Source organism: Vicugna pacos, chromosome 1, assembly GCF_048564905.1.
Source record: "Vicugna pacos chromosome 1, VicPac4, whole genome shotgun sequence".
Classification (NCBI taxonomy): Eukaryota; Metazoa; Chordata; class Mammalia; order Artiodactyla; family Camelidae; genus Vicugna; species Vicugna pacos.
This window is the reverse complement of record NC_132987.1, coordinates 119,728,407-119,741,082: the sequence shown is the minus strand read 5'-3', so window position 1 is coordinate 119,741,082 and position 12,676 is coordinate 119,728,407. Positions and strand designations below refer to the sequence as shown.

General features: G+C 50.4%; 1 protein-coding gene across 1 annotated transcript in view; it reads left to right on the top strand.

Annotated features, from left to right (window-relative positions):
- Window positions 1-12,676, top strand: part of DSCAM (DS cell adhesion molecule) — a 667,301-nt gene that overhangs the window by 574,376 nt on the left and 80,249 nt on the right. Inside the window, exons 19-20 of the mRNA XM_031684569.2 lie at window positions 1,157-1,303; window positions 5,770-5,925. Coding sequence (XP_031540429.2) covers window positions 1,157-1,303; window positions 5,770-5,925 — 303 coding nt within the window. The remainder of the gene's footprint in view (window positions 1-1,156; window positions 1,304-5,769; window positions 5,926-12,676) is intronic.

Here is a 12,676-nt window from a genome sequence, read left to right as displayed (position 1 = left end):
CCTCCCCTCCCCCTCCTCCTTCCCTCTCCTCTCCTCTCCTGTTGCTTCCTACTTTCAAGTATCCTAAGACCAGAGAGCAGGCATGAGTAGGCTTCCTGGAAAAAATCTCACGGTGACCGAGCGCCCCCTAGTGGCCCAGTCATTAACGTATCCTTCCACTGAGACATACAACCTGAAAGCTCATATTCCCAACGGTGCTTGAAAAGAGCCCAGAAGCACAGTCCTTCAGGTGCAGAGGTCAGATACGGGTCAGATGCAGCCATAAGTGGTAGATTTTCCGGCAGCAAGCTTGCAGGTCAACCAGTTGCCTCTTGTGCAACTAGTCACTTGGTCCTGGGCTTGAGAACACACGCGGTGACTTGCAGCTATAATCTCTGACCATTTTTACAGGGAAGGACGTCCTAGATAACCAGAAACCTGAAGTCCAGGGTTTTCTTTCCATCTTCACGATCTTGGCAGCTGTGGTTGAATACGCCACTCGGTTTTAGCTTTGATGCCAGTTTTCCACTGACGTTTGCGCCTCAGTCACTGTTTCGCCCCCCTCCCAGCCAGAGTTTACGGTTCACATAAACTCGACGTGAGGAATACCTCAGATATTCTCTAGCCTCTCTCCTGGTCCGTCTTCTCTCTCCCCTCTGACGAATGTTGTAGTATTGAGAGGGGGCCAGCTGGAGAGGCGGCGGCGGGTGTGGCTGCCTGTCTGCTTTGCAGCGCTTTCAGTAGCTGGATTTTCAGTTTACCTGCCAGAGGGAGGGTGCTGTGTAAAGGACATGTAACTTCAAACAGAAGTTTGCGAGAGTCATGGGGCATAAACCAGGCCAGCAGTGCCCTTTTCTCATGCAGTAAGATCAGAAATGTTCGCAGCTCCGTAAGGCCAGCTCGACCTCCTTAAAAGTGAAGCAGTTTTTCTGGAAGGAGAGACTGGAGGTCTGTGCGGACAGAAGCACAGATTCCTCGCACTTTACCGAATGACCGTAATACTTACATAGGGAAACAGTGCTCTTTCTTTTTTTTTTTCTCACTTACTTTTGAGAATTGAGTGCAAGTTTTTTCTTTTGCTTACACATTGAAATATGAAACTAACGTTGCTTATTCGATATTGCTTTGCTAATTAAACCACCCGCGGTTATTACAGATTCTAATTATCTAATTTCAGTGCCCAGCTACCCCCCTGAAAATGTCCAAGCCATAGCAACATCACCAGAGAGCATATCGATATCCTGGTCCACGCTTTCCAAGGAAGCCTTGAATGGGATTCTCCAGGGCTTCAGAGTCATTTACTGGGCCAACCTCATGGACGGAGGTAAGAGCGTTAAACTGAGGCTTTGAGTTTGCCCCGAAGGATGAGCAATGGAATTTGCAGAGCCCCCCTCCCAGCCTCCCACCGTGGGATTCAGCACAGGGTGGGCATGTCTTTATCCGTGGATGCTTTCCTTCTCTCCCTCATCACTCTGTTCTTACCTCTCATCTGACATTTAAACAGGTGTGTACAGCTCTTGAAACCATCATCTACCTTCAAAGCAATTTGAAGGATGGGAGGGGCTGGCACTGGGGAATCCAGGAATAGATGTGTTTTCGTAATTATGGGTATCTATGTCAAGCCTCTGCAGGCAGCACTGAAACCTTGATCTGTATCTAGAAGGTTCTACGTGATGCGTATCCTAAAAGGCTGACCTCTTCCTGCTCCCTGGGAGGACTCAGCAGGGAAACGTCTTAAGCTCCTGCAGTTGAGCCATGACGGGGTGGGGAGGAGGAAGCCAGGACCGTGGGAGGAGTGTTATGACTCCCCGTGAGGAGCCGTTTCACCCCAGACCTGCCATGCCTGTCTCCTCCTTTTTCTTTTTGTCCTTCCTCTCTCCCTTCATTCTTCCTGTTTCTTTGTGTTCAGTTTTTCCTTTCAAGCTGTAGGACAAAACTCTCCTGTTTGGGGACAAGACTTTGCATGAGAGAGTGTCAGCTCAAGGGGCAGAGATTGGGGCTCGAAGCATCTTGGGGAGAACACATCTCCGTGTCTCTGCTTTTGGGGGGCGGACGTTGCTGAGCCAGGCGGAGCCCCTCTCGGGGAGCACCCTGGGCCCACCTGCACTGCAGCCCCAGCAAGGAAGGGCCGCCAAGGGCTGCTCTCTGCTGGTGGCGCAAGACTCTCGGGCAGCCGGCACCTTCCCCGGCCCCCTGCCAGCTCCTCCCACCCCCCCCACGTCCCCCGTCTGGGGCTTCTCCCAGGCCTCCCGACTGCACGTCCCTCCTGGGGCAGCTCCCCTCTGAGTCCGAGCCAGCACAGCCCAGGCCCCCAGAGCACTGCCGCCCCTGCCCCGGCCCATGTGGGCCTGCTCAGCCAGCCAGGTGGCTGTCTCCATCCAGGTAGACAGAGCACAGCGGACCTCGGAGGCTGCAGGGGTCCCACTCTTGGTGCCAGGATACAGGCAGGAAGACACGTTGGCAAATTCAGCTCAATTTCTAGGTCAGTAGCAGAGCCCGAGGCTTAGCTGTCTGTGCCTGTAACCAGACGTGCTTGTCCACGCGGAGGGCCTGACCTCTTGCATGCAGCACTCTGCACGGCACCGCCAGTGGAAGACGTTCTGCTGGACCCGGAGCAGACATGTTATCTGAGCATCTCCTCCACGCCAAGTGCATGCTGAATGCTGAGGACGCAGTGTCCATCCCGTCGGATGTGCGGAAAGATGTAGGGAAAACAGAACCGCGAGCCAAGCAGCGCACCGCCCGCCCACGGTGGGATGGAGTTAGGCAGGTGACTCACTGCCCCTCCTCCTCCCAAAAGAGAGATTTAAAAATCCCCACTGATGTAAAATATAAAGCTATGAAAATTGGCCAATTATCTGTTTTACTGACACAGTACCATGAGATACCATGCAGACTTGTTCTGGTTTCTAATCCTCCTTTTGAATGAGATGAAATATGCTCACCTAAAGGTCACGTTACACTAAAATCACTCCTTTTTTCATCTTGTTGGAAATATTCCCACAATCCAGTGGTGACTTCATCTTATTTTCATGTTTCACTCGTAGCTCCTTAGTTCTTCGATGGAGGATGTGTTAACGTGGTTCAGTCAACTTTACACTTTTAAAGCTTTAAAAACTTGAATATTTAAAAATATAAAAGTCTTTAAGTAAAGAATGCTGGGAAAGGCAAACAGTTCCTAAAGACACTTGTACTCACTGTATTCAGGTCAAAGTGATGAGCTTAAGGCCTAAAGTAGAAGTTCTATGCTCAGTCTCCAAAAGATAAGAAAAAACCCTCAGAAACATAAAAAAACATAAACCTGCTTACGAACAATCACTTCCTGTCTGCTGCTTCCTCTGAGAGGTGACATGAATGAACGAGCAGGCAATTTCACGGCATGACTGGATGCTTTGCACAAACTCCTCAGGCTGTGGCCCCAAGATTCCCACAGACACAGACTACAGAGTGATCGTGTAAGGAATTATCTCCACTAGCCTTGAAAACATCACACACGCACACACACACACGCGCGCGCGCACACACACACGTAGGCTGGGAAGGAAAGATTATTCTACCTCTGTGATTAGCAGTTGCCTGAAATACTTTGTTAATGTGATCAGATAAAACAAAATCGGTTAGGATATCTGACAGGGCAGGTTATATACACAAGATGTTGGTGAAATTTCTGAGTATCTTAGCATCATCATCTGTAAATTAAATAATTTTTAAGTCCTGACAGAAGCAGTGAGTCAGAGACGGCTAGGAAGAGGGCACACTGTAGAAACTCACCATTTCCATCGCAATCGGAGGTACTTTTCATCCTCTCTGTCTTTCTTTAAGACAAAAATGACGGATTCTGAATCAAAGCAACATTTAGGTGCCAACCGGGGATTCTGCTGCCGTGGCAGCAGGCTTTGGAAAAAAGTTATTTCCACCCCTATTCTGATTTCTTCCTTAAACCCATTTAAGAGTAAGAGAGGGTATAAATAAACACATAAAGTGATATTGTTTTAAAATATAAGTTAAAAAAACTTTTTGTAATTTAAATAGTATGATTTCTATATTTATTCATTCTTCTTATTTTTATAAACCATCTGCTGTGGCTTCCAAATGGTGGCCCCTAAAGGTCTGCCACCTGCTGGCCTCCCCCAGAAGACACTAGGCCACAGACATCTTTGGGGGGCTGCCCCCTTGCCCTGCTCTCTTCCCCTAGCAAAGCATCTTGCCCCCAGAACTTGCCCCCTGTCTGCTCCAGGTGGGAACCTTTGGCTGGTGCCGGGGTCTGGGGCTGAGTCTGTGGCTCGCTCATCTCTCTTGGGCCCATTTCTTCACTTCCCTCACAACCCTCGTCATACACAGGGGTCCCTGACATCACAGGACAAACCTTGGCTACCCACTGCGTTAAATTCGACTTTTCTGCTGTGTCCATGTCAACCCTGATCCTTTTGATGACTGAAAGTCAAAACAGACACAGTCGTCATAATCACAACATAGGGGGCCGTTCATCTCTGAGCTTATGTGCCCTGTGCTAGAAGGACCAGGGAATCGAAAAATAGCAGGAGGAGAAAGCCAGACCAGCAGAAGCCTGTTTCATCTGGCCCCGGTGGCAGTTCCACCGGGCGACAACAGCGCGTGGCTGAGATCGTGGACTGGGGACGCATGGCCAGCCCTGTGGCTCCACGGCCCATGCTGGGATCCGTGACCTCGGGCAAGATAATGGAGCCTCTCTCTGCCTCAGTTTCCTCCCCTATAAGAGGAATGGGTAGTGGAGAGCAGAGGATGGTTGAGCGGGATAAATGACTTAAGGTGTGTGCCCAGAACAGGGCTGGCACCTCAGTCACATGCCGGCTCGAGGTGCCTTTGCTGAAGCCAGGGAGAGCGAGAGATGCCATCAGGCAGCCTTGTCACTGTCCAGATGTGCGCAGAGGTGGCTCTCACCACAGCCAACCATAGAGGAGGATGGTATCCTGAACCCCATCTCCCACACCGGTTCTTAGTGACTGGACACACCAGGCCAGGCTGCCCCCTCAGACATTCCACAACGGCCACTTGACCCGGGGAGGGGGGGCAGTTCCCCAGGCCCCCCTCTCCTCTGCCTCCCCTGCAGGTGGCTCATTTCAAAGCCCAGGGCGCCCACGGAGGTGTTTCACATGTGGCTGGGAGTTTTCTCAAATTGCTGTGTGTCCTGGGCCTCAGAAGGGAGAACAGATCATCCCATCTTTGCACAGTACGAGTGGATCCCACCCCAGAACATGCAGCATTTTTAGCTGTCGCCGAGTTTCTGACACTCATGTCACTGAGGCGAGGACGCTGGGGGGAGTTCACTCCAGGTGACAGGAGGAGCTCGCCGAGCCTCCTCAGCTCCACTCAGATGTCTGAGAAGTGAGGTCCTGAAAGTCACATGCACATGGAAGGCCAGTTTGGCTTCTTAACCCTCTTGATGAGCAGTTAGAAGTGCCCCTACGGAGGGAGCGCACATGGTCCCAGTCCCTGGCATCAGGGTGCAGGGTCAGCTCCTGCGGGGACCCTTCTGGAGCCACAGCGCTGGCGGGGGATGTATAACACTTAACTTGGGGTGAATTGCTGTTTTTCGGCCCGATTTTCTGCCTGGTGCTCTGTGGCAGTTTGGTGCAAAGGACCTTTTCCAAAGGGCCGCAGAGTGTCGGCGCCGCATGAAGGCTGTGTCCCTCTGAGTAATTTCAGGGCGTGACTGGTGGAGGCCGGGGGCCCAGTGCTGGCAGCAGGGACAGGGCGGGGAAGGCGCATGCCCGCCGCCGCGGTAACGGGGTCTGTTTTCCCGTCCTCCAGAGCTGGGCGAGATTAAAAACGTCACCACCACGCAGCCCTCTCTGGAGCTGGACGGGCTGGAGAAATACACCAACTACAGCATCCAGGTGCTGGCCTTCACCCGGGCTGGGGATGGCGTCCGAAGTGAGCAGATCTTCACCCGGACCAAAGAGGATGGTGAGAGACGGGGTTGTGGGCAGAAAGCTCAGTTCCCACCTGAACCTCTCGGGGACACACAGGAGGCTCCTGCCAGAGGGCGGTACCCCGGGGTCCGGAGCCATGATCAGAAAGGCTGGGTCAGAGAGCCCGCCACGAACTCACCCACCGATTCTGGTCTTTGCTCCGCGAGAGCTTTCTGCTGCCTCGCAAATCCTCCAGCACGAGTCAGGCCATCACTCCCTGTGCAGTCTTTGATTCACCGATTGTTTCTCTCTTCCCTTATAATTTTTCTTGTTTTTTGGGGGGGGTCACATATTATTTTAAACAAAAATGCCTTTTACCCCAGGGCTATAATACACGCCATCCCTGTCTTCTGTCTATTAGAATAATTTTAGACTCTTTAGCTGTTAGTGGAAGCTCTGATTCGTTCCGTCTCTCCACTTAAACATTACATAATGGTCTAAGTCATCATGTTCCATGCCAGCTTGAGAATAACGTGAGAATAAGCCCTCAGTTTGAGAGCTTCATGTTTGATTTTTTAATTACAAGAATTTATGATGATTTAGTAAAATTTTAAAGCATAGCATGTTTTTCAGATCATTAATTCTTGCTGTTCCACACAATTTGGACTTGATTATAGGGCTGTGTCCCAAACCCACAAAAACTGGATGCAAAATAGTTTTTTGTATTATTTTAAGGGAAACCCTGAGGGGTCTCATCCAAGGCTTTCTGAAGAATAACTCAAGTTCCAATATACATGATAGCAATAGTGAGAAAAGGAAGGAGCAACTGATGGCAAACTGATACCCGTGTGAAATAATTCCAAATCAGAGCTTAGAATGCTTCCAGGGCCAGGACTGGGGGGAACTGCTGTCCCTAAATTCTGTGCTGATTTGGCTCTGCAGTTTTTTCCACTCTGTTCCCCAGGAAGTGGGGTAGCATTGGGGTGGGGGCTGCTGTCCATTGCCTGTGACTGACCACATAGTGGTGGGTTTGGTGTCCTTTACTATGTAGATTATCAACATGCTGTTGCTTCGCTTCATGTCTGTCCTGTGGGAGCAAAGCGAGGGACATGCACTCAGAGGCCTGGAGAGACTCTTCCCTTCAGCTTTTGTGACTCCTTTCAACACTTTGCTGACATTGTCAGCCACTCTCTGCTCAGCCCTGCACCCCCAAGCAGCCGTGTCTGTCTCCCCTCAGACAGTATCTTCACTGTCTCTCTAGCCCTTCTTGCATTCCAGTTCCTGCACCCAAATGAAACCTCATTACTTTTAGTTTTGGGGGTTTTTGTAGAACACATAAGTAATCATGCCCAGTTATGTGCAGGTGTCAGCCAGTTCTGCTCGAAGAAATTGGATTATTTAGGGAAATCTAAGGTCAGAATGCAATGCCATTAGGAAGTCCCACATTCATAGAGAAGTCTACAAAGCTATGCCCGAGTGAAGACAGTTAACTTTTAAAATATGATAGACCCAGAGCTGGTCTGGAGGCTGGCTCTGCCTCCTGCTGGCTCTGGGACTGTGGCACCTTGCCTCTCCTTCTCTGAACTGGACTGTCCCCGTGTGCAAAATCTCCGTAACAATCAGGCTGCTCAGAAGTAAGATATAAAAAGTGAAGTGATGTGTGCAAACACCTGGATTGACATGTGGTGGGATGGCTCCTGACACGAGATACCTGATTATTTGATCTCCACGCCTCCAGAGCGAGGGTGGAACGTTCTTCTGCATTGCTAAGCAATAACACAGATGTCACTGGAATTATTATTTAAAGGGCAAATTGATCAGCTACATACATTTTGACACCTGCATTTTTCAGAAGAATGTACAGAAATCCAATAAGGAGGAAAGGCTCCCCACATCTCCTTACTGACTGGTAATTTGGGGCCAGTTTTTAATTGATCTTCCAGTTTTAGAAGTTGTAGAGTTCTGTCTCAAGACCTACCCTGGGACCCAAAGTCTAATTTGTCGATCAAGAAGTCTGTGCGTTCATATCCAGTGCTGACAGTGCATGGAGATGCCATTGACTCTGGAAGGCCCTGCCTTGGGTGTACCAGTTGCCCCAGGGAGGAGGCGAAGAATTCCACTTGTGCTCAGCATGTTACAAAACTGAATGTCGGTATTTACTTGGGACAAATCATCACATTTTCAAAAAAAAGGCAGAGCAGAGATTAGGTAAAAGGAGAGAAAAACTAGTGTAATAATAAGCTGATCTCCCAGATTCACGTGAAAAATTAACTAATTTAGGAATGGTGAAGAACTGTGCCAGCCACCTTTATAGACTCCAAATCTAATCTAAATAGGCACTGAAGCAGTTTACAGAACCGAATGCAACTTGCGTCTGCTTGAAAGATGCTGCGTCAGATGCAGAGTACAAATCCTGCTTATGCGTCTGTGAAGTCTTACAGTTTTGCAACTTGGATTACACTGCCAGCTCCAGTTAAATGATGTAAACATGTGGATAGAATTCCAGTAAAACAAAAATTGTCAACATCTTGTAGAGGCACAAGTTGAAGTTTCCTCGTTTGTTGATGTTCTTGGAACTGAAGAAATATTAACACGTTAACGACAATATTCAATGCCATCCTCTGTGTCCAGCACTGTTCTTAAACCTCTCAGTGTCAAGGGGCCTGGAGTTTTAAATCGTGTTGTTAGTTCACTGATCACCTTAAAAGAGGAAAATTGTATCACTTACTCATGAAAGACAAAAACAGAATCAAATAATAAATTAGTTAATTAAAATAGATTAAATAAATGCGTAAAATTGAAAAATTAAGCAGACAGGAAGTTTACCTTCACAGAGGGCCGTTAGCAGTGGAAATTTTGTTTAGAGAACAAGCCTTCTGTGCCTTAAGTCGTTTCTTAGCCTCTGTAAGGATGCTTGAGCCAGTAGACCCTTGGACATGCTCCTGAATCCATAGACACAGTCTCAGGTCCGTAAGTGCGGCCCTGGGTCCGCGGGCACGTTCTCAGGCTCTGTGAGAACTGCTCAGGATCCAGGTTCTCCTCCCAGGGCGGCTCAGTCAGCGAGAGCGTGCACCTTTATCACTGCCGCAAGGCCACAGAAGGCTATTTGCCTATCGAGCTTTCTGTTTGTGAACACAAGACAACTAACTCTGAGTTATGTAACGCTCGTGAAGTCCTGAGACCACTCTGCTTGCTCAGAGTGTGATCCGAGCAAAGCCACGGGGAAAGAGAGCACAGACCAGCAGCCTGTTACCTGTCTAGTTGTCAGCTTCACTCCGCAGATAGAAGGTGGTTTCAGCCCTGATGCTTTTCTGCCAGAGTAAAGGTTGTGTCTGTAAAAGTGGTGGCCGGCTGGGTCTTACTGCAGTTGTTTACGGAGCACGTCGCTTACGCGCTGAGCCCTGTAAGGTGGTGTGTGGGACGAAGACCCGCAGGAGGGGGGCACGTGATCGTTGATCCCTCCAGCCACGTTAACCGTCTCTGGTAGGACTGAAAGTAGAGCTACGAGTAAGGGAAAGATAGACGGGTATCAGGATGTTTCTGAGCCCTCTGGGCCCCGGGTCTCGAGCCACACATTCTCTTGAAGGCAGAGATGGTGTGTCCTCAGATGGTGATGAAACCGCATCTTGATACCTTAGAAGTGAGAGATCCTGTGTGTGGTGTGTGTGTGTGTGTGTGTGTGTGTGTTTGCCTAACCACCAGCGGTGCTGCCCCTCAGTACGCACTGAAGGTGTGTGTGTCCTGGGAAGACCTGCCAATCAACTAATCAGTAGCAATACTGCCTAGGATTCCAGAGACCGAGAGCATCTGGCAGTGCTGTGATATGCTCTGTGCAGTGGCAGGCACACCAGCCGCACAGCAGACCAGGATGTCCTGGGAGGTCACAGCTGCCTGCACTGCGGTGATCCCATATGGGTTCCTGTGAAGCCTTGGGGCTCCTGGGGGGCCTCAGAGGCGCCCAGCAGTGATGGAGAGGCCCCCTGGGCCCCCTGCTCCCTGCTCTGCTTCAGAAAGAGCCATCCCACTTCCCTTGTTAGACACTGCTTTCCCACGTGACACACTGAAGGGATCGTCTACGTTAAAGGATGTTTGAAAACCACTGCTCTCCTGAGAGCAAAGGCCAGAAATGGTGGAGTCTTCTGGAAATGGGAAGAGAAAAGGAACAAGTGTGCCTTGCTTGGCCGTGATGACACCTGCCGTTCTGGGCGTGTCTGTGTGTGTCACGTCATCTGCTCATGGCTCACAGAAGCCACTGTGGACTCTCGGGTTTGGGTGGATCTGGTTTTCATGGTGGGTTACACGGGCGCACACACACACACACACACACACACGGGTGTACACACACACCACACATCACATATACACACATTATACACACGGATATCACACACACCACATGCATCACTTACACACACTACACATAAGATCGCATACCCACACCCCACACCATACACAATACACACACACCACAGACACACACGCCACACACACATAACAGACACACACCACACAAACCACAGCCACACACATACACACACACACCTGCCTGCGGCTGATCACCAAGACCAGAAAAACGACGATGCCAAAACGAAGCTGTCAGAAGTGTCTGTGCGGGACTTAGACTTTTGTCCTATTTCAGATCAAGGCAATGTTTTTACAGAAAATGGCATTGATGTTTCACATTAAGATATGAGATGGCCTGACTGCGTGGCTCCCTCTTCTGTGCTGCGTAACAAATCATCACAGATTTAGCACCTTAAAACAACACATTATTATCTCACCGTGTCCTGGGTCAGGAGTCAGGTGTGAGTCAGCAGGGTCCCCGGATCAGGGTCTCAGAGGCTGAAGTCACAGTGTCAGCTGGGCCTGGAGTCCCCTCTGAGGTCCGTCCTCTCCCGAGCTCACTGGTGGTCGGCAGGACCCCGTCCACGTGTCTGGAGGGCTGAGACCAACTCCTCAGCTCCCAGAGGCCACCACCAACCCCTGTCACCTGGCCCCAGTGGGTCACATTGTCATGTGGTCGGAGCAGGGCAGTTTGTCTCTCCCTCACCAGCAGAAGCGTGTCTCTACCGCTTCAAACTGCTGTCACTTCTTCCCTCTCTGACTTCTAGGCTCTCTAGAGGCTCATCTCATTAAGCCAGGCCCACCCAAGATACTCTCCTGTTGATTAACTTAAAGTCAGCTGAGTAGAGCCTTGGTTGTATCTGCAAGCTCCCCTCACCTTTGCCACAGAATGTCACCTGAGTTTGGGAGTTACCCATCCATCATAGTGACAGGGACCGCCCACATTCTCAGGGAAGTAATTACACAGGCAGGTACATCAGGGGTGAGAATTCTGCCTACCACACTGAGCTCGTGGAGAAACTCTGTTTGGAGGACCTAGGATTTCCAGATCCTGGCCCAGGCCCTGGAGACACAGCAGAGAACACAGGCGAGGTGGGGCCTGCAGGCTGGTGGGGGCACAGGTTTACCACTCACTCCGGAGCGAGCTGTGACAAGTGCCGGCAGGAGGGGTCTTCAGAGAGAATGTGGGAGCCCTGATCTAGTCCAGGCTAGTGAGCGAGAGCTTTCTTGAGAAAGTGAACCTGAGAGATGAGTAAGAATTGCCGAGGCGAGGTGGGTGGGGACGGTTCCAGGCGGGAGCCCAAGGCTCTCGGCCGTCACGTGCCAAGGACCTGACGTGGGAGACGCACGCCACATCCCACATCTGGGGACCTGAAAAGGGGTCCAGGGCTGTGGAAGAGAGCCTGGCGGCTGACCTGACACGTCCACACGGAGGTCTAAAGGGCACACCGACCTTACACATCCACTGAGAGCGAGGAGGGGGACGGGAGAAGAATTCTAGGTCCTGGCCTTTGCAGCCGAGGAGATGGCTGTGCCATTTCTGGCGACAGAGGAGGAGAGGAGGGAGCTTGGGAGAGAGGATGCTGAGCCCTGGTTGGAGCAGGACGGGTGTAAGATGCCGTGCGTCCAAGTGCAAGTGCCAGTGGCAGTCAAGACACGTGATTCTAAAAGCACCTGCGGAGCGGAGAGAGGCCTAGGCAGACTGGGAGACTGGAGAGAGATGGTTCTTGGCAGCTGCATGCTTTACTTCAACCAATCAACTTTGGAGTCAGAAATTCACCAAATGGTGGCCAGAAAGTCGTGAAAGCTGCCTAAGCATGCCCATATCTTCATAAGAAAAAGGATTACCAACATGTGACCTGATGGCTAGGAGCGTTTTCACAAACTGTGCCCAGACACACCGTCCTACGCGCTCAGCATCTGGTGTTTGTAATTCAGCCCTGAGTCAAAAGTAGAGGCCAGGTTCCTTCAACGACATGCGATATAAAGAAATGACAGTGCGTATTACGAGCAATAGCTAGACTCTATCTAGTGCATATTGTGTCCAGGACTCTGTGTCAATTCTTTGGCCCTCATAATGCTAGCAGTAAAATGGTAAATAGGCGTTGTTCCGGCTTCATAGACGAGGAAACTGAAACTCACAGGCAGCTTAGTGAACTCGCCCAGGACGTAGGCCCGAGTGGTGGAGCTGGGCCAGCCGTGGGGGCTGCAAGGCCCGAAGCTTTAACCATTATGGTATAACCCAAACCAGAAGTAAACGTTTATTTCTGGTTCTTAAAGGGTTGGCTCAACAATCCTGAAAATTCTTCCAGAACGTCTTGTTCCTCAGTTTCTACAGAGTTACCATTTTCTTGTGCCAAATTCTAATAACTCTCCAAGGAGAGACTGTACGAGATAAACCACAAGTCAGCGTCTGAGAAGCCAGATGGGGGTTTAGACAGTAAGTGCAATGGAAGTGCTTT